At 35.9% G+C, this 22,564-nt stretch overlaps 1 protein-coding gene across 5 annotated transcripts in view; it reads right to left on the bottom strand.

Annotated features, from left to right (window-relative positions):
* The window catches only part of Prkd3 (protein kinase D3), an 86,359-nt gene extending 65,670 nt beyond the window's left edge, over positions 1-20,689 (bottom strand). Inside the window, exons 1-2 of one of the 5 annotated variants that reach the window (XM_063229703.1) lie at positions 20,528-20,689; positions 12,713-13,622 (exon numbers count right to left, since the gene is read on the bottom strand). In XM_063229703.1, coding sequence (XP_063085773.1) covers positions 12,713-12,997 — 285 coding nt within the window. In that variant the 5' untranslated portion in view covers positions 12,998-13,622; positions 20,528-20,689. Of the gene's footprint in view, positions 1-12,712; positions 13,623-19,185; positions 19,318-20,112; positions 20,402-20,527 lie in introns of those variants that run through there. The other 4 variants (XM_063229707.1, XM_013155837.3, XM_063229705.1 and 1 more) reach the window with 4 other exon arrangements.
* Between the last annotated feature and the right edge of the window lie 1,875 nt (positions 20,690-22,564).

Here is a 22,564-nt window from a genome sequence, read left to right as displayed (position 1 = left end):
AACGGAATTTCAGAATATTCTGGAAGAACCTGGCTTGACAATCCCAGGAAGACCACAAACTAAACAGTAATCTAAATTAGTAGGAGTAGCTTAGGTACAATGAAGGCACTGACACAAGAAGGCAGTGTTTATTTGTTCATTTCTTACTCTTTTCAGCTGACAAAAATAATTTCATTAATGCAAGTAATTACCACCATAGTCTATTTGTAGCATTATGCTTTTAGTATTAAGTGCATCTAGAATGTGTCTTTTACCAAACTTTTATTAAGAATAAGACGCTTCTGAACCTTAGAGCTGAGTAAGACAAGCATCAATGTCAATGTACACAATGTTGGAAGGGTTTCAAAGCTTCAAAAAAAAGGAAGCTAAGTTCTGGCTTATGCTAACAACAACAACAAAAGAAACTCCACCCTACTCCACCTTCAGGATGTGTAATGAAACTGGATGAAATTCAAAGAATGACCACTTTTGGTCATTTCCAAGTTTTTAGCAAAACTCAAACCAGAAATAATTTGTTGGTTGAAGAGGTTAAAAAAAAAAAAAAAACAAAAAAAAACCCCTCACCATGTTTTATATTATCCTTGTTAGAATACAATCTAGTTTTTAATTTAGGCTTCAAGTCATTGTTTTCTATTTGAGATTTTGTCATATGTTCTTTGTTCACATATTAAATTCATTTTTCTCCTAATTAAACACAATACTTGATCTACATTTATTTTAAAACTACTATTGGAACATTTCCCTGTAAGCTTTGCCAGTTTACTTTTTGTGAAATATATTTTGAAGTCATTAGAACAAATATTTATTTAGGTAGTTTTCCTTACCAATATGGAGTATTTTGTAGAATGGACATACTAACCTTATACAATATTTCTTGAGGCTTATTTTGTTGACATTATTTTCCACATTTATATTACAATTTTAAACAGTAAAACGTACAAACTATTGTTTTCCCTGGTGTTTCCTTTTACTGACCTGAAATTGAGTTATCTCATTGTTCCACGTTTAACAAGTCAATTTCATTTGATATTTATTTTCCTTTGATGTAAGTTTTCATATTTAACCATTACTTTCTCTGAAACTTACCTTAAGTGTCAAAGTGGAAATCTATGTTCGTACTCCTTTGACTGCTTAAAACTGACTTTCTAGGGGCTGGGGATTTAGCTCAGTGGCATAAGTACCTGCCTTGTAAGCAAGAGGTTGTGAGTTCGATCCCCAGTACCGATAAAAATGAAAAAGACAAAAACAAAAAAACCCCTGACTTTCTAAATAGCATTTTTAGAAAAAGGTTCTCCATCATTCTTTACTTACATATATCTAAACATATATCACTGTCTGGCTTATTCCCAGTTAAGTAATATATAATTTTAGTTATTTGTGGTTCTTTTTTCTTTTCCTTTTCACATTTTAAAAGTAATGATCTTGCCAACTTTAGAAAAATGTCAGACAAATTTTAGAATAGCACTGCCAGGGTAAAAAGAATCTCAATAAGATTTTTAATGGAAAAAATAATTTTAGAAATAAAAATTGTATTAGTCTTTTGCAGGAACATAAGACAATCATTTTACAATTTTTTTCAAAATTTCAAACTTCAAAATTATACTTATACTTGGTTTTACCAATTTCTTGTGATAATTTGTTTTTTTGGTACTAGGGATTGAACTCAGGACCTTGCACTTGCCAAGCAGGAGACTGTGCCACTGAGCTAAATCCCCTAATCCCCTTCTTGTAATAATTATCACTACTTTTAATTACTGTTTTCCTAAAGGACATAGTTATATATTTTTGGTTAGTTTTCCTCTCCCTGTTGGACACCAAAAAAGATCTCATTTAACTGTTCTTTGTTCTTTACAGTTGCTATATAGGCACTTCTGGCAGTTTAAGTCTTGGAAATGGTATATGGTGGAGAAATATCTCCATTTCATTAATTTATATAACATTCTAAAGGCACAGAAATAAAAAGAAGTATGATTATTCACTTAACTGCTCAACAATAGTAACTGTCTAAATCAACTGAATTAAACTATTATGAGATTGTGAAGTCACATAAAAGCAATCATCATTAATCTAAAACACATCATATACTGAAGAATAGTCTAATAATCACAAGTTTTCACATGCAGCTTAAAAAGATCCAGTAAATCACATAAATGATACATCACCAACCTCTAGTTTTCTACATCAATAGGAACATCAGTATAGCTGGTAGACAATTGGGAATACCTTTTTTCCAACCTTGTCATTGTCTGAGAAATATAAAATACATATATATATATATATATATTTTTTTTTTTTTTTTTTTGTCTTTTTCCTTTTTATCGGTACCAGGGATCGAACTCACGACTGCCTGCTCTAGAAGCAGGCGCTTATGCCTGCTGAGCTAAATCCCCAGCCCCCAATACATATATATTTTTGTACCGGGGATTGAACTTATGACCTCACACTTGCCAGGCAGGTGCTTATGCCGCTGAGCTAAATTCCTGGCCCTGAAATTTATATTTGTAATCCCATGGAAATGTTATTGGAATCCTGGTGAGTTAATTCCAATCGACCACTTCTAGTGCAACCCATGATGAGAATAAAGACATTAAGACATATTTACAGATAAGGGCAGACAAGGGGTCCTGAGTCTGGTCCAGATGACGGTTCACCAAACAAAGGCCTCAACCCAGAGCCTAATCTAGATTTTATTAATTCGTGAAGAAAGAAGTGGCTAAGGATGAGCGACTGTGAGAATGGCAGGAATTGCGTGAGTACCGTAAGGCCTGAAGGCACCTCTGCAATGTATAGCAGAGAAGGGTATTTAGAAAACCAATCTGCAAAACATAAATGAGACAGTAGTTAATGTGTAGGGGACAGTGTCTCAGCTCTGTAAACCTTTTGTATAAACCTTTTTTGCCCTAGGAAATGATAGCCTCTTATCGTGAGGCTTAAACCCAGTTGACAGCCCCGGAGCTGTATGGCTCTGCCATCTTGCTGGGCTCAAATATTTAAGGGAGACTAAAACAGGGAAACAGGATGTATGCTTCAAAAATCATGCATCACTATTTCAGCTAGCCCTATTTACACTGCTTAGAGTCAACTGATTGGGAAAAGGAAACAGCTTAGCCATCTTTGTACGTTACTGGTACATGGAGCTAGGGCCAGGTTACGCTAGACTGGAGGTAACTGCTTTATACTTAAGGAGAGCCACTCAGGTGGTCCTCTACAGTTCTTGCTTCCTGGTTGAAGAAGCTGGAGAAGGGTTAGTTGTGGGCTCAATGGCTTTTAGTTGTCTCCGAGTTGTGAATCTTCTACATCAGACTCTAATACAAATTATAAATGAGAGAATGAGCATACTAATTTCAATTTAAAATCAAAAGTGAGCATTGAGATATGCAATTGGATTTAATTGTTTTGTAGCATCAGCAACCATCTGTCTTTAATTTGGATATCAAAAGTTGCTATCTGTTGTGACACAGACAGTATTAGTCTGAAAAACATCTATATCCACAGTGATATTTCAATGGATTGCTTCTTGTTTGTATTTCTTGATCATTCCCCAAGAACCTATCTATACAGTTCAAGAGGAAACAACTGTCTTCAAGACTGTAGGTAATAAATTTTGATATTCATGTGCATTCCACAAAACATAAAATCAAAAGATAACATAAACTTAACTGATAGTAGCTTTCATTCACCACTGACTAAGGTATTTCCAACAGAGAAGGCTCTCTAAGCACAGGGGTTAATATCTTTTTTTGGGGGGGTTGGAAACCACTAAATCAGATTAATATTATTGATAAACCAACATATATTGTGTAATTACTATGTGTTAAGTACATAGTAAGTGGGCTATTTTAGAAATAAATTTAAGTAAGTAAGTATTTAAGTGAGTGGGCTATTTCAGAAACAAATATTTAATAACATATCTTTAGGTTTTCTGTCTCTGTCTTTTTCTCTCCTCCCACCAAAACCCTTGAAGAGATGAATGCTAGTTTTAATGTCATTTTTCAGGTAAGAAGCCAAGGTTACACGATCTAGGTAAGTGATACACACAAACCTAGCTTGACCAATAACTCATATTTTAAATTACAATACTATATTGTTCCTTACGAATTTCTTTATACAATCAAAAATATTTACTGAAAACTTACTATGGCTATATCTGGCTTCACAAAGCTTAGTTTTATAATACATGCAATCATGTAAAGAGACAATTACAATCTGCACAATGAATGTTAAAATATAATAGTGTGGATAGCACATACGCAGAAAAAGACCTAACTAGAGGATAAAACAGAATAGTCAAAGTCTAAGAACAATGAGCACAAAATGCCTAATTAATGAGACAGCATGTGTTACGTTTAGAGCTGAGGAAATGAATCTGGATCAAAGATATGCCTTGGGAATCATCAAATATTTTGTAAGTAATCTTTCGATAATACCTTACATAAACAATCACTACTTCTTTTACCTGCACTAAAAATGTTACTTCCAGGGAATGAGAGGGGTAGACATTACAATAAAGTTCTTAAAAAACTAAATCTGGCTTATATAAAATTTACAACACTCCTAAAAAAGTAAAAATCACAACAATTTATTCATTTGACCATGCAAAAGAGTCTACAAGTGCATAGAGAGGTTTCTGTTTTACTGACTGCTGAGGATGTCAAACTTACCTTGTTTACCCATGGCTGAGATGTACCTCAGGTGAGGTCCCATGGTTGATAATAGTAAAAGCAAGAAGTATGGTTTAAAATTTGTTTTCATAAATCCTCAACAAGCAGTAACTCTCTTTGAGTTATTTTATCATTTATACCTTTGTTCAGGGAATATCATGATCTAGTTTATATTACATTAATCTGACATTCACTTGTCTTTTCTGGAGCATAATCATTATGGGCTGGAAATGTGTCTTACATTTTGGGAGCCTCATAGTATCAAGCACTATAATTGAAAAAAATAAGTACACCATAAATATCTGTTCAATTGAAGCAAAATCAGAAGATAAAGGCAACTAGGGAAGGGATACTTTTATCATATTATTCAGTTCTCCACAAACTGCCAGATAGAAAAAGGAAAATTAGAGCTGAGCATGCTGGCTTACGCCTGTAATCCTAGCACTCAGGAGGCTGAGGCAGGAGGATCATTGTGAATTAGAGACCAGTCTAGGCTACAAAGCGAGCTCAAGGCCAGCCTGAACTGCATAGAGCTCTGTCTCAAAGAAGACAAAAAAAAAAAAAAAAAAAAAAAAAAAGAAAAGAAAAGAAAAGAAAAGAAAAAGGAAAGTTAGTAATATTATTTAATCTAAAATCAACTATCTTATTAACATATAATCAGAGAGGGACCTCACTAAATTCTTGAATTCTAAGATTAAAATTTACACTTTCAGTATGTGAAAAATGAAATGGCAAACACATACAACATTCAATTTTATATACATATTTGAAGAACCAATCTTCAAATTATTATTTATCTGGTTCTTAAGCTTGTCAAATTCCATTAGACTAAAGGTTCCAAACTCTAGCTGAGTTAAATAAATTTTATTGAATCATAAGCTATAGACCTATTAGCCATTGAGTACAATGTTAATGACAGTATACATAAACTAAGGTATCTTTAAACAGACAAAGTTTTGTAATAAATACTATAAACAAAGGCCTGCAGAGGTCTAACTGTATTTCAGCTAGGAGCAATGGCTCAGTATTTGCTAATTTAATGTTTGCAGTGACTATAAAACATAGCTACTATGAATAACAAGAACTGAATGTAGGAATAAAAATTGGTAACAGCACTGCTAACAATAGAAAAGACCATAATACATTGTACTGTGTATACTGCATTATATATAATGTGGTTATATTGTTTGAAGATAGTTTAGGATAAGTTAAAGATACAGAGGCCACGGATTTAGCTCAGCAGTGTAAACACCTGCCTGGCAAGCCCGAGGTAGTGAGTTCAATGTCTGGTACCAGGGGAAAAAAAAAAAAAAAAGATGTAGAGTATATAAACCAGAGAAGGAGTTTGAAACCATTCTCTGTAAAATGCCAAAAGTAGTATTTTAGGCTTAGTAGATCATCTAAAAAAATTCTGCTATTGTAAAATAAAGGTAGTCACAGACATTATATAATGAATGAGCATGCTACATTCTCTATTAACTATTTACCAAAACAGGGGCCACATTTGGCCAATGAATGTAGGCTGCTGAGCCTTGTATAGAGCAACTGCTAAAAGAAATCTCAGAGAATATATAGAACTGCAGTACAGATAAAAGGAATTATATCAAATACTTAATTCCAAAAAACACAAAAAAGGAGTAAAGCCCCCAACATAAAAAGGGACAAATATTAAGCAAATAGCAAATTTTCTTGTACACATGCTCCTTCTTACAGTGAGATCGAGTGTGTAGTTCAATGGTAGAGTGCAAGCTTGACATGTGGCAAAGCCCTAGGTTCAATCTACAGGATGAAAGAAAGAGAGAGAAAAAAGGAAAAGAAATAGAAAAAGGAGACAGGAAGAAAAAAGGAAGGTAGGAAAAAGTATGATGAAACATGTCTATGCTGCCATGTTTACTGCAGCACTATTCACAATAGCCAAGTTACGGAATTAATCTAAGTGCTTTCAATGAATAAAGAAAGCAAATGGGGTGCACACAAATGCACATGGAATACTATTCAGTCTTACAAAAGGAACATAGTCTGTCATTTGTAACATTAAAATTGGAGGACATTATGCTAAGTAAAATAAGCCAAACAGAAAAATACTACATATTTTCACTTGTACGTATAATCTAAAGCAAGTGAGGCAGAGAGTAAAATCAGTGGGTGGTTGGGTACCATATGCTGGGGGATAGAGAAAATGGGAGAAGATGACAGACAAAACATACAAAGCTTCATTAGACAAAAGGAGCAAGTTCAATTTTTTTTAGTTCTACTGCAAAATGTAACTATATATAAATATTGCTAACAACTACATACTGTATATTTCACAACTGCTAGAAATTTAAATATTTTTATCATAAAAACATATCTGATAGCTGGATACCATTAGCTTGATATAATTGTTCCACATTGTATTACAAATCAACAGTACTTTGTGCTAGGTAAGTGTATATAATTACAATTTGTCAATATACAGTAATCAAAAAAGATATGGACAACTTTTACACTCAATAAGACAATTTATAGACTTCCCCAGAGAAAACATGAATGAAAAGTCCATGAAAACATGTATTTTAATCATTAAGGAAATGCAAATCAAAATTAGAAAGAGGAATTACTATACTCCAACCATATCGCATAAATTAAAAAGACTTACAAAACTAAGGGTTGGCAAGAATGTGGAGCTCATAAGGAAAAGGTATACCTATTTTAGAAAAGTATGTTAGTATCATATGAATATAGATTGATCATATGACCCAGCCATTATATTAAGTACCCTAGAGAAATGCAAACATTTTAAAAGAGATTTATAAGGGACTGTTTACAAACTTTATTCTTAACAGACCAAATAAGAAACAACTCTAACGTTGGTCAAGTAATAAGTGAACAAACTGTGGTCAGTTCATAAAATGAGCTAGTTTAATATTAAAAAGGAACTGCTGAAACAGAAATACATGAATAAATTCCAAAAAAGTACTGTGCTGGGTGAAAAACAAAAGACCACAGACAGCATGATCTCATTTATGTGAAAATTCACAAAAGAGACTATACAGAAAGAATGTAGAGTTGTAGTTGTTTAGGGCTAAAGATAGAGACTACTGCAAAAGTGCAAGAGAGATTTATAGGATAAAGGAAATGCTTTATAATTTGAATCATCAGTGATCATACAACTGTACATTGTATAAAATTTTTTTATTCTTTTTTTTTTTTTTGTCTTTTTCCTTTTTATCAGTACCGGGGATCGAATTCATGACTGCCTGCTTGCAAGGCAGGCACTTATGCCGCTGAGCTAAATCCCCAGCTCCCATTGTATAAAATTGTTAAAACTCATCAGACCCATGAACTTAAACTGTATGATTTTATAATAGGCAGGCTGTATTTCAAATATGAATTTTAAAATACAACTAACATAACTAGCACTTAAGGGAGAAAACCCCAAAATTTATATACATGACATAATCCCGTGTAAAGAACCAGAAAATAAATCAACATAAAAACCTAATCTTATCCAATAAAATAATTTATAAATCTAATAGCCATGCATAATAGTGATTCATTTTAGATCACTGGGGTGTTTTAAAAATATTTAAATATTATTTTTGTATATGTAATACATGCATATATTTCTGTGTCTATATACATATAATAATAAAGTCTGCATTATTCTGTTATTATATATATTGGGGATCATTATACTCACCAAAAAGGTCTTTTGGGTGGAGAGCTGGGGAAGGGATACCTAAAAAATACTTCAATCTCACAATTTTCACTTGGATCACTGAAATGGTACTTGAACAAATCTTACAAATTTACAAACTGTATTTGAATTTATCATTCAAGTACTCATCTTCCTCTAAATGAAAAGTATGGTGAGCCTTTGGGCTTATTTCATTCTTAATGGTCTCTTCTCAGGTCCTCTAAACTGCAAGAACATTTCATCATCTTTTAACTTTTTTGTTAACAAAAGAGCTGGGATGGTCATTCTTTTGGGGAGAGAGGTTTTTTTTCTTGAATAATGACTATATTTTAAGAGTCAAGGACAGCAAAAAAAATCCCAGTGTGTATTCCTGTGCAAAATGGTAATGGAAGAACACGCTTTTAACTGTCCTAAAAATCTTCAGAACACAGGAATTCTATTTTATTGTTTGATAAAAATAAATTCTGTTATCTCCACCAGAAAAAAACCTTACTTTTCATTCTAGATTTTCTGCATTGGTCACCAGCATTGCCATACTTCAATTCAAACTGGTCATCTTTTACCCTTTGCTCTTCCCTTATTATATGCAGGTTTAATAGAATGTCAAGTATTACCAAAATTATTTATTTGACAACCTTCAAATATGCCTTCATTCTCCAAATGTCTCAATTCAAGTCATCAGTATTATGGCCTCCTACCTGGTATTTCTACTTCATCTCACACTCAGCTTCCATATTTAAGCTTTCTGAAAGGAGACACGACCATCTCACTTTGCTGTAACAAAGACCTTAATTAAATCTTTACTCTTAGAAAAATCAAGTATGAAATTTTTCATTGCCATAAGGAAGGCAATATGGTACAGAGCCAACAGTATAAAAGCTGATTTACCTGTGTAAAATCTGACTTTTAGCATGTAATTTAGTCTCTAATATTCCAATTTCCAAGCAAGCAGCAGGCATGCCAGGGAGAGAACAAGTCAATGTCCCCCGAGATCCAGCCGTGTTGGAACTTGGGGAGCTGAGCAAGAAAGTAACAAGCCCTCCTTCCTGGTAAGCAGCAGCAGCCAGAGCAAGCAGGAGGTGCGTCAGGAAGAGGACAAGTCAGTGTCCCCCGTGAGTTTACCAGTGCACGGGCTGGGAACCAAACGTCCCATGCTTCCCCCCTACCTTAAGCAACTGGATGGTGTCGAGGACAGCCAGAGTTGATAGCAACTAAGGCATGTAAAGCAACTAAATGCTTGTACTGGTGGGTTGATTATGCTGTCCTGGGGTCAGAGGTCTGAGCATCTCTTGGGAGGATGACTGTAAGCAATATAGCAAATATGGGGCATTTCCTTCTATCTTCTCTTTGCAGGAAAATATTATTTTCACTGTTTGCTTTGTTCTGATTTTTTCTCTATTCAATACTCTGTTTTGATAGGTTCTATAATGTTCTGTTTTTGGTTTGATTTTGCTATACCTGATTGAATAAACATGTGAAGATAACAAGATATACTACAGTACCTATTACTGTTATCTGGGTATCCTGCTCTAAAGTTCTAGACCAATTTCAGTCCACTGTCTTGACTGGCTTTATTCTGTCTTGTTCTATTGTATTTTACTACCTTCAAAATAAAATTTTTAAAAAATGTTAAATTCCAATTTCCTCCTTTCACTGAACAGAGATCACCCACACCCTTGCAATTCAGTATGGTCTATGGTGAAAGGAGCATCAACAGTACCAGGTAATATACAAGAAATGTATACCCACACAAACCTACTGATTTAAAGTGTTTATAGAATTCCCAGATGAATAAAGTCTGAGATTTACCACAGTCTGTTGTATAAATTAAATTGAATATTATAAAGTTCCTGGCACAGAGTAGGTAGTCAATAAATGTTATCAGTTATCCTATTCTCTTTTCCTCCTTCCAAATCTTTGCTCGTCCTGCTCCTTTTACCTAGAATATATTTCTCACCTTGCAATTTACTGAAATCGTGTTCATGCTTAAGTATGAGGTTTAATGTTGCTGTCTGTGTGAAGCCTTCTACATTCATCAACCTGAGAAAAATTTTTTATTTTGCTTGCTAATTTTCATGTTTTATGCTGATAAAGATGTTTCCCCTGCTAAAGTTTTAAGAATGGGTCACTTCATGATTAATCTACTTCCTAAAACTTAACCAGTGCTATATGGTTTTTTTTCAGTGCTACATGTTTTGAAGATTCTTTATAATTAAGTTTATAAAGAACAAAAATAAAAGAGCAGGTACATCCATGAGATCAAACCATCAAATTATATATAAAAATGTTAGGTACTGGCGTACCTTCTAGAATTTTAAATGTCAATTCTTATGAAGAACGATTTAATTTAGTTTGTTATAGCAGACAGTTAGCTTCGTAAGAACTATATTCTGTGGTTACTGAGTATACTGTATACTTAATTGGAAGACATTTTATAGATGTGCAATGCTTGATAATAGAAAGATAATATTGTTAGCTGGAACACAATTTAAAACATGAGCTCTGAATTCTTACTGCTAAATACTTTGGAAAATTACTTAATCCCTATGTGCTTCAGTTTCCTTACATATGACTATATTCACCTCAAACAGTGAGAAGAAGGAATGAAATATGTGTAGTGAGAACAGAATCAAGTATACAATAACCATTCCATATATGCTAGCTATTATTATTAATGTAATCTGTCTTTACTATTTTAAAAATCTGGAGCATTCATTGATAGGGAAATCATCATCTCTATAAATGACTCCCCTTTCATGTAAAATCAAAATTATGAAGAGATTCAAAATAACTTCTAAATATCACTCAACTAATTATTTCAGAGCCCTAGGAGTTAATCTGGAATTGTACATGTGTAGGTAAGGAAAATGGATAACTAGTGAGCAAGCTGTCTCAGACAAGAGAGAAGGTAAAAAGAAAAGAATTTCGGACATAGTTTTTCCATCTTCCACATAAGTTAGATTCATGAAGGCATTGTGCAAAATCCCAAAATCTAAGCGGTCCCCTTTAGATTTCTTTCCAGTTAGAACCTGAAAAGGTCATTTACCTCTTGAAATTCCTTTTTCATTTTCCTGCCTCTAGCAAAACATGAGGGTTCAAATTCAGAATTAAAGGTTCCGAAATTTCACATCAAGAATTATATACTGAAAATCATTCGAACTCGATTTGACACATCAGCAAACTGTGATTTTGAGAATAAAATCACTGAGCCAAAGTCACCTAGTAAATAATATAGCTAATTCTACAGTTCTGTGGGGAAAAATATCAGTATGCATCTACATAACAAGTGAATTAGTTGAAGTAAATAAGCAGACAAAGTTAACTAGCTCGATATAGCCATTATACAATAGGTACCATTGTGAAACTTGTTATATGCAATAAATACAATGTTCATGTCAATTAAAAAACAAAAGTAAGCCAGGTATGGTGGCATATGCCTATAACCCCCAAAATTGGGAGGCTGAGGAGGAGGATCACTGTAAGTTTGAGTCCAGTTTGGGCTACATAAGTCAGGTCAAGGCCAGACTGCACTACATAGTGAGACCTTGTAAGTTTAAATATTATCTTTAAAGTAGAAACTATTTGCAAAAGAATCTTGTAAAAGAATCTCTGTAATCTGTAATGAAAAGGAAACCAATTCATATAACCCATATAAATAGTTCACAGTAAATAAAAAACATACTACCTCATCCACTTTTAGTCAAAATTAAGGCCATTTAACTTAAATTATTTAAAAACTGGTATGATGTAGGGTAGAAAATGGGGAACAAAATAAAACCATTTTGAATTTTCAAATATTATGTCACACTTTCAAAACTGATTTACCTATTTTTTAAGGTGAAAGTGTGTCCTCCCATATTAACATGATATTTTAAGTAGACTCTGAGTATCTCCCTAGAAGAGTAATCCAAATCTAAATGGAAAGGAAATCTAAAAGAGAAGACAAAACACAGAGCACCTAGAAGCACAATGTGTGGAAGTGGTCACTGCTGTGTTCCAGCTTTTTGGTAAAGTACCCTCTCAGTGTCTTTTTACATCCTTCTACCTTCTGACTTTGTCCAAAAACAATTAAGATTTCTTATGTCCCTTTGATTTTACAGATTCTTCAGTTTTTAAAAGACAAATAGTGGTATTTTAATGCTGGGATAAAGAATGTTTTCAGTCTAGAATATACTGGAGATTCCAATTAGATTCTGAAATTTCAGACTTTCAGCCCACAATCTATTCAAATGCTTCTAAACACACTCATAATTAGGGACAAAAATTACCAATGGATTCATGTGTTAAGTCATTGTTAACATGTATAATTTATACAGAAGCATTAGAAACTATTAATTAGAAAAACTATTGATATAAATAGTTTGCACAGTACCTTCTGATAAACAATGGAGCACACAAGATCCTTGACAGCAGATAAGGACAGCTCCTGGGCTTCAATGGTAACATTCTCCCGCGTGAGGCCAATCTGCAGTAGAAATGAAACTGTATGCACAGAACCTCTGGAGTTGGTGAGGGGTGGTGCGCTGAAGCTGCCATTAGAGAGTCGGGCAGAGAATCCTGTCTTAGGACTTGAACATGGAGAAGTTGGAAGCACAGCAGGAATTGTTCCAGGTACTACAGACTTCTGGGCTGATGGAGGGGAATTATTTGCAGACATCTGCCTTTCTTTAATCTTTAAAAATAGTTGTCAATTCTTTTTAAATGGTATTCAAAATAAGGGCAGCACAAAAATGACTGCACTTTTGATTTAGATGAAAGTTTCTTTATTTCCTCTATTAAGACACTCATACCAATGGTAACAAATTCTGTTACTGCAGTTTGAATAAACAAAAAATACTACTTCTCTTAATGAGTTCCATCAAAAAAGTCTCGTCTTTAGGACCAAAACCTGGGATCTGTGAAGGACTTCACATCATTGAGTTATATCTTCATGAGAATAATCGTTGACATTGCTTATTTACTATACTAATATCTTCACCTATTTTCTTTTAAGCCTGTTCTTGTCTCATTTTTCATTTCAGAAAACAAAGTTCTTTTTCTCTCAAGATGAAATCTTCCTGGGTAAAAAACAGTATTGGGGTTAATTTATTCAATATTTATCCTCTGGTTCAATGATTTGATGGAATATCTTAATATCCACTACTTAAATCAGCCTATCAAATGTCCTCATTTCCATTTTAGGGGTGAAGCTTTTCTATGTTGAGATAAAAAGCTTTTTACAAATAGTACAAGCATATTTCATTTGATGAATGGGTCCATCAAGAAAGGTTGATGTTGTCAGCCTAGAAGGAATTTTCAAAAAGGTTTTTAATATTTTATATACAATTGACAATTTAAAAATACAAGAATTCCTACAGCTTTCAAATGATAATTCTTGGTTATGTTTGTATTTCACTAATACATCCTACTGAGTAGCCATTTTTTAATCAACCATTTTTTTTGCAATATACAATTTACACAGAGTCTCCTGCCTGAAAAAATATTCCTATTACTTAGTAATTTGTGAAACTTGAATAAAAAATTTAAGTTAATGAAACACCAACATTTTTATTCTACATTATACAACTGAGTTATGACAAAAACAGAAAACAGAAGGGACAAAAAAGTAAAAGTGATATCATCACAAATATAAAATATATACCAATCAGCCATATAAAATACATATAATAATTTCCTAATGTAAGAAGAGTATTCTTTTAAAAAATATATTAAAAGTCTAATTGTACCAAAATACAACTCTTGATTTGCTTTGTTGAAAAATTCTTTGAGAAGGCTAAGGAAGTAGGAAGCTTGGACCGTTGGTTATGTAGCCAACAAAGAAGTATGAAAGTAGACCTATTAATGACAGGAACTTTAAAGAAAGTGACCTCATCACAAGGGATCTCTAGCAGCAGGAAGGAGGACACTACTGACAGTGAAAGCACAGTGTGAAAAGAAAAAGGTATGAAAGTATAACCCTACATGGCTAAGCGAAATAATTTACAAGAGACAGAACCTTTTAAATGTCATCTATGTACCCATAAAGAATGCCAAGGATAAAAAAGTGAAACATCTTGTGTGCTGAATGACTCTGCAAAGAAGATGATGGGGCTAAATTAAGATGAACATGACAGAAGAGCAAAAAATAAAAACACAGTGGTATTAAAAATGAGAAAAGGTCAGAAAAAAACTGTTAAAAGCATTTAGAGTTACTTTCAAGTAAATTACTATTATTTCATCTTACACTGTATAGCACTTGGTAGTTTTATAAATGTTTCACATTCTCTATCTCTTGATACTTGAGAGTTGACAAGCAAATACTACCATTTTTGCAGAAGAATACATTGAAGCAGAGGTGGTAAAGCAACTTATCACATGACTATGAAGTAGCAGAGTGGGAATCAGAACCCAGGTTTCATACTCTGTTAACCAGTACTGTCTCCACAATGACATACTATTTCTCAAAGAGAAAAAGGAACTGAGAATCACTGCTCAGAGAGGATGTTGCTAAGGTTGAGAGATCACACAGAGACACAATTGCTCAACTTCTATTTGCCTATCTTCTCTAACAGTTTTTAAATAAAGCACAGAAAGGCACTGAGAACTGAAACCGGGGCTTCATGAATTTGAGACTGAAATGATTTTACATAAGTTCAAGTCTCTGTGTCCAGGGACTTATTTGCATACAGTTATAGAAGTGAGCAAGTGTTGTCACAAAGCTGAATCCAAAAATGTTGGAGAAAGAACTTGGAATGAAAGAAGTAATCAAGACTTGGAGTTAAGTACAGTTTCTCCAAGTACTGAGGGCTAGGTGAGTAAATGTCAGAAATAATATACTTAAACTAGTAAATCCTTAAGATAAATTTAAGAATAGATTATGAAGCAAATGGTTTGTGAATGACTAGAGAATATAATGATCATTAAATGTCAACTTGAATTCAAAGCAAGAAATAATGCCATCCACTTCAACTTAGAAGAGTAACTGTCAGACTTCTTAGATAAAAGAAAGCATAATAGCTTATATCCACTGAGCTCCTAGAACCTGCCAGTGTTCTAAGCACTTCCTCATTTAAACCTCACAACAATCCATTTTACAACTGAGAAAACAAGTTCAGAGCTTAAAGGATTTGCCGCAAGTCACTAATTACCAAAGCCATTGTGTACGTGTGTGTGTGTGTGTGTGTGTGTGCGCGCGCGCGCGCGCGCGCCTGTACATGCACAAGTGTTTCCAAGTAGGGGCAGGTGTATTCTGACAGAAACAGTATTTGAGATGGTTTTTCATCTATGTGTAAATATGGTGCTCAAGTGAGTTGGAAGTTGGTGCAGTTGGGAAACTGTCAATTTAAATGAGGAAAGTGTTAGGGGGTAGACCTTAGAATTCTACATTTAGCCTTATTTTTAAAAAAAATTATATATGAGGTAATAAAAATGCAAAGGATATGCTTATAAAAATCTGCAGGCTGAAAAACCCAGGAGAAATAAATTAAAATTAAAGTGAAACCTGACAAGGTTAAATAATATACTTTAGTTTCATCAAGTTCAATGTACAACAAACAAATGGGGGAAATGCTGACTTTGAAGCTATTCAGGAGTATGAGTTATGAACCGAAGAGTTTAACATCAGCTGTTTCATAATAGATGCCTAAAGAATTAATGCAAACCCAAATCTTCTAGGCACTGAAAATCCATCGGTGTTAATCTGTACATCTATTATTAGTTGGCTTACATCAATATTATGTTTATTTTTATGGTCTACATTTTTGGAGTCATAGATTTTTAGACTGGGGCAGAGGGATACATATATAAAGATGGAAAAAGTTCTATGATAAATAATTGTATATGCTTAAAATCAAACAGAGTAAGTGGTCTTCCAATATTTGAAGAGGTGTTAACAGAAGAATTGGTTTTATTCAACATTACTGCAGAAAGTAGAAGCGAAGATGACTGCACTCTCTACATGAATCACCAATAGGGTAAGGACTGAATTTCTGCATGTAAAGTCCCTATCTATAACAGTACCTGGCATACAGTAACTGTTCAAACTGTTCAGAAAGTTTTAGCTATTTTTAAAGTGATTAAAGGAACTAACAAGCCTCTACTTTATGTTAAACTCTGCAAGTGAGATATGGTCCTTTATTAAATCATTGCACCATCCCAAAAGATTCAGCTATTTTACAGAAATGAAACCACCGCTTTTTACTGCCCACAACTACATAGCTAGAAAATGATGGAAGCAATTCAAAGTGCCCCCAACTCCAAATCCCTTGTTCTTTCTACTATTTCTTTCCACATGGAACAACCTAACACAAGCTGTCTTGCTAAAGAATGAACTTTGGAACTCAGCTAACTTGAGTAGTTGTAAAAATGTGAACTATCATAATAAAGTAGTAAAATATTTATAATTCTGTACAAAAATACTTCAAAATACTATACTGCTGTGTTAAATAGTAATAATTTTTTCACAGATGTCTGCCCAAGAAATCTCTAACATGTTAATTACTATTAATCAAATAACAGTAATTGTCTCATAATACAGTTGACTGATTTACCAGAACTAGTGATAACTTCATAAGCAATGTATCATTTTGTATAAATTATTATATTATTATTATTGTTATATGGTACTGAGGAATCAAATTCAGGACCTTGTCTTTGCCAGGCAGGCACTTATGCCACTGAAATATACTCCTAGCCTGATTTTTTTTTATAGTATCAGCATGAACATGAATGTAAGAAACCAAGAAGCTATCATATCAGTTTTTGCACATTCATCCTGTCTTCCCTCTCCTGATTCATAAATTACCTTGATTTGCTCTGTAAGAGGCAAAACATTAAGACTGAGTATTGAAAGAAATCTAACAACTCTATATGAACCTTTGTGTTTAGTTTTTGTCTTTATGTATCAACTAGAAAACTCAAAGAGTACATCTTATAAATTTACAGATTGTTTTATCAATGAGAGAGTGTTTCTCACACTTATGAGAGAGGCTTAAAATGACAGTATTGTCTACTTGCCAAGAATTTCTAATGTTTATTTGGAACATCTCAAATATTCTTTTGGGGAGCTATTATGTGTCCCACCTAAATGTGCTTACATATCTGTCACACTGAAACTGATATTACCCTGAAAGAACAACGAAGCCTCTTAAGCCCATTTTGCTCACTTATTACAAAGACGGTGACACGGCACTTGGATGAGGTTTTCTGATAACATTATAAGCCCATCTACTTCCCTTCAGGTGCTTCCCCCTCTTCTCATCACTTTAATTCCTACCTTAACAAAGTCTCTAATGAGAGCCTCTAACAACAGCTCTTTTTTCATTCAATAAATACTTAGTTCAATTTATTAATCAGACAGCTATGAAAGATCCTAGAGTTATACTACAGTGACCAAAACAGAAATGGGCTCTGCTCTTTTTGCAACTCACAAACAGTGATATGACAGAGCACACTAAGAGGATTTAATTTCATCTGGGCTCTCATGGAGTTCTTTTAAAGAAACAATATTTAAGCGGGGATCTTTGAATAACTAATAATTGAAGAAATACAGAGGACAGACAATTCCAGGAAGACAAACCATATGTAGTTATTAAATACTTCAAAAAGTTACTACTTAGTGTGTAACCAGTATTTTTTGCACTTAGTAAAGGTTAAAGTGAAGATGTAAAATGCTTTTCTATTTAGCATAATATCTGCTATGACTCCATCAAAGAGTTGTCCAGGTTCAGTTTTATGTACTAGTAATAGTAATGAGGTAGAAGGTTGTATCTCCCATCCCCACACTGATACATACATGTATTCTTTAAGCAAATAAAAAAGGGTGACCTTTTTTGCTGCAATACTAACCAGTGCACAAGTCAACATTCATTTTCTGCTTTTGTTTAAAAACCTTAAAGTTACTTTTATACCTACCATATACTGTGTAAAAACTCAAATATATTTTAAAAATCTTATTCTGTAATAATACATTTAACTACTTATATATTTTTAAAAACATGACTATTACCTTAGATTAATGCTCTTTAAAACTCAGCATCAAACTAAATCATTTCCTCTGAAATTCTACTCATCAGGGACAGTGACATTTGAATCTTAGTTCGTCCACTGTCAAGGCAGAGTACTGAGAGGGAACATGATGTATGCTTTCTGCTCGGCACTGAAAAGTATATCCAATAATAGGATTACAGATTGCCAGTCTGGCAATGCAAAACGAATCTATGTTGAGCTTGATACATCTTCATCTTTGCACCAGTAGTATCTGAAATCTGATTGGCTAACAGCCAAAGGGCAATTTCTCACATATTGCTACTATAAACTAACCACACAAGTTGAGAAAACTTTTTCTATGTTAACATTAAAACTAAAATATCTCCTAAGAACCTTATCTCAATTTTTTTCCTTAAACCATTGCTCCAAAAAGCCATTCATATAAAGAAGTTCAATCTGAGTTACATAATCAGAGGCTCAAATATGATCAGCATAGGAGGGTGTGATTATTAAATAAAATTAAAACTCACGCTAGCAAATAAATTTTCCCACATATTAAATTTTGAATTCTTCACAAGTAATTTTCTTTAATAGTAATTAACTCCACAATTGTTAATATATTTTATCAACTTTAAAAAATGAGAATAAAATGTCCCTTAAAAACACATTTAAGAAACCATATAGTTGTCCAATTTTTCTTGTACGGTGTTCTCATTCTTAAATTTTAAAAATTTAACATTTGAAAGCTCATTTATTAAGTTCTTTTTTGTAGGCAGCTATTTGAACCAAAAACTGTTCACACAGAAAAAGAAATGTGTTTTTAAAGAGATCATGTGATGAAACCAAGAGCTTATAAAATATGAGTAGTAAAAGACTTACTATCAGGGATGCTTCAAAAATTAGTTTCAGGATATACACCAGCCAACAATCTTGAACCTGAATGATCATGACACGTGAACTGCTTTATAACTCACATCTCAAATAGGAATTGGCTCAGGCCCACCACATTTCCTGTGTATTATGAAGCAAAATTCACTACAAAGGTTCCGATGATATGTTTTAAATACTGCTTTTACTAAAGCTAGTAATTTTTTCTTTTTAGTTGAACTGCCAAATTTGATCTCAATCTAGATTCTTAAGAGGTAAGGTTTAAGAGAAAAACGGCCTAGATCTCAGTGGGAGACCTTTATGGAAATTTGCAGCAAATCCATAGGTACTGCCTGCCCTCACTGTATTAAGTTTAATCTCCAATAAGCAACATGGAAATCGCTAAAACCCGTTAAATACAAAGTAAAAGCATTTCAAGAAGAAGAACATTTTCTAGGGTATAGATTAGGACTTTTAAAAGTTTTGTTTCATTTGTGGCTACGTAACTTAAAAAGGCCAAGTCCTATGAAATAGTAGTAGTTCAGGGTGTACTTATCTTTCCTAATCAAAGACAACACTGATAGTTTTATTTCCTGTGGGGATGGGTGTGGTTGAAGAGACAGTTGCGTCCATGCCTTCAATCTGTGTGGAAAAGTCTGCAGGTCGCCTGTCGCTTGATTTATATTCGTGTCTGCAGACTGCAAGGCCTATGTTTCTTGTTGCAAAGACTTGAAATAAAGTATCCAACAGGCAATCGTGCAGTGCGTGGTTAACTTTTTGATCAAAGAAAGTTGCACTCTTCAGTGTTTCATCTTTTAAAACAAAAACAAAACCACTGGCCTGCGCGAGAACTCAGAGTAACCTTGCAACTTTGTAGAACTCAAGCAGCCAGGAAATCAGGGTGGGGGGTCTGACATTCTCCAAGCACTATCTACTCACCACTTTGTGACGGGTACAAAGCGAAGAGAAAAAGAACAGCAGCATCCAAAATTCCGCACAGAGTGCCGCGGGTCTGCTTTCGGGAACTAGTTCGGGGGACCCGGGGACCGAGAAGGTCCTCGCCGGACCGGGCGCGGCGGTCACCGGAGGAGCGCGTATCCAAGTTGGCCTCGCACGGACGCCGGAACTTGGCGCCCCGCTCCCTGGGCCGCCCGCCGCCCCAACTTCCCGCCCGGCCCCGGCCGCCGCCCAGCCCCGCGCGCCCGGAGTCCCGCTGCCCTGGTCGCCGCCGCCGTTGTCGCCGCGTGCGGGCGGCCGGTGGGGGAGGGGCCGGCGGGCCGCGAGAACAAAGGGGCGGCGGCGGCGGCGCGAACTTTTCCGGCTCTGCCCCGCGCCCCCTGAGGCGAGTACTTACAGAGTCGGGCTCGGCCAGTCCCGAGACTCCGCGCCCGCTAGCGTCTAGGTCTCAGACGGGGCGCGGACGGGGCTTCACGCGCGTCGCAGGAACCCGCCCGCCGCCGCCACCGCAGCCGTCGCCGCCGCCGGCGCCCCTTCCTCTCCCGCCCTCCCCGTCCCGTCCTGAGGCGGCAGGGCGGGGGGCCGGGGCGCGCGGGCGGGGGCGCGCGGCCGGCGCGGGGCCTGCCGGGAGCTGTAGTTCCCCCGCGGGTCCCGGCCGGGTGGGGGCCGCGCCGCGAGGTGTGGCGGTCCGGGGGCGCGGCTCCGGACGCCCCAGAGCGTGGAGCCGCTGCGGTGCCTTTCTAGAGCTCACTATCGCTACTGACACGCCCTCTCTTTGCTACCTCTGAGGGGCAAGAAGTGACAACTTGGACGAGGAGGGACTCGGAGGTGCGCGGAGCGGAGGGCAGGTGGCACCCTGAGCTGGTTACCGCCCGGCCCCGCACCTTCCCTTCCCTCCCTCCTGCCCTCCGGGTGGCCGCTTGGCCCCGCGCCCGCGCGTTCCGCACCGACACCGACGCGGCCGAGAGCACCGCCGACTGCGTGGCTGCTTTCACTGTTTCCCCCTAGTGGGGCGAGCCCTCGAGTGTGAGCCCTCCCACCAGGGTGAAGCACAAGGGGGAGCCGATCTCTGAGCCCTGAAACGAGGGTGACTTCGCTGGCTGAGTGGTGCGAGTGGGAGTCGCTTCAGATCTCTAGAAGACGCTGTGTGCTAAATTACAGGTGTTTTATGTGAGAGAAAAGCCGGAGCATCTTGTCACAGAAATGGCATAGCGGCCCCGCGTCAACCCCGTTTCATCCCCAAAAAGTGCTTTAGTAAAATATTCAGAAACAGGCAACAATCAGCATCCCAGTACAGAGGTCAAGAGGATAGCTTTTGAGAACAGAAAGAAAATAAACCGAAATGGGCCCATACTGTGAAGCCAGATCATTAATCTGAAACGCTATTCCTGGGATTGAAATTAAGAAATGAGATTTTAAAAATAAATTTTGTGCGTGTGTGTGTGTGTGTGTGTGTGTGTGTGTGTGTGATGGGGATGGAACCTAGAGCTTCACACATGCTAAGCGTGACCTAAATTCCCTACCCCTCCCAAGAAATGGGAATTTTAAAATAAGTTACGTTAAAGATGGGACAAGTATGGTGTGTAATCCTGATGGATTTCCAGTATTGGAAGGAGCTAACATCCGGTGGCATCTATCTAATTCAAGCTGATTCTTTAAGGTTGAAAGTAGATTCACTCAAGTTAACCTTTTTTAAGAACTCCCTTGTCCACCTTTGCCTTTTCCCCTTCCATCTCCCAGCACACGTTTTAGTCTGGCCCCAACTGTCCTTTCTAGACTTTCCCAGCACCTCACAGCTCGATCGCAGCCAGTGACATCTCACTGTTGACTTGCATTTTCTGCTGTGATCTTTAGATACAGGGTTACCACGCTTCGAAATAAGTTTTCTAGAAGAATCAAGCTACTGTTATACAGAGATGTGTGTATATGCAAGAGTATGTACATTACACATTTGTATTTTGTTTCATTCCCACTGTTCTGCTTTTTAAACATAAAATTGTTTTTTTTCACTTTTTCAAATCTTTAAACGCATTTTAGCCTATCTTTATACCTGTAGTTGTTTTGCTTGACATGGACTCTAATTTCCTCAAAATGTTTCCTTCCTAGTCTAAGGGCATTAAAGGGATAAAATTGGGTTTAATAAGTGATGTATTTTATCCCTAAGAGAAAATATAATCTGAATGCTCAAGATGGGAAGGATTTTTCTTCTTAATGATATTTAATGAAAACAGGATCTTTCAGTCTTTCTCTTTTTTGGTTGCAGTTTCAAATCTTCCAATCACACGCTAACACCCCACTCTGTGTATTTAAAGACGTACACATAATTATTCATACATATACCCAAGACAAGCAAAGAAGATCAATGCCTTGATCTTGATAGTAGAGCTGATTCAAAATCCTAAGTGCAGAAAAACGTGATCTGCTAAGGACTAGC

Source organism: Cavia porcellus, unplaced genomic scaffold, assembly GCF_034190915.1.
Source record: "Cavia porcellus strain 051 isolate PalLab524CR breed Dunkin Hartley unplaced genomic scaffold, mCavPor4.1 scaffold_1, whole genome shotgun sequence".
Taxonomy (NCBI): Eukaryota; Metazoa; Chordata; class Mammalia; order Rodentia; family Caviidae; genus Cavia; species Cavia porcellus.
The sequence above is the reverse complement of the archived record's forward strand: the minus strand, read 5'-3'. Positions and strand labels throughout refer to the sequence as shown.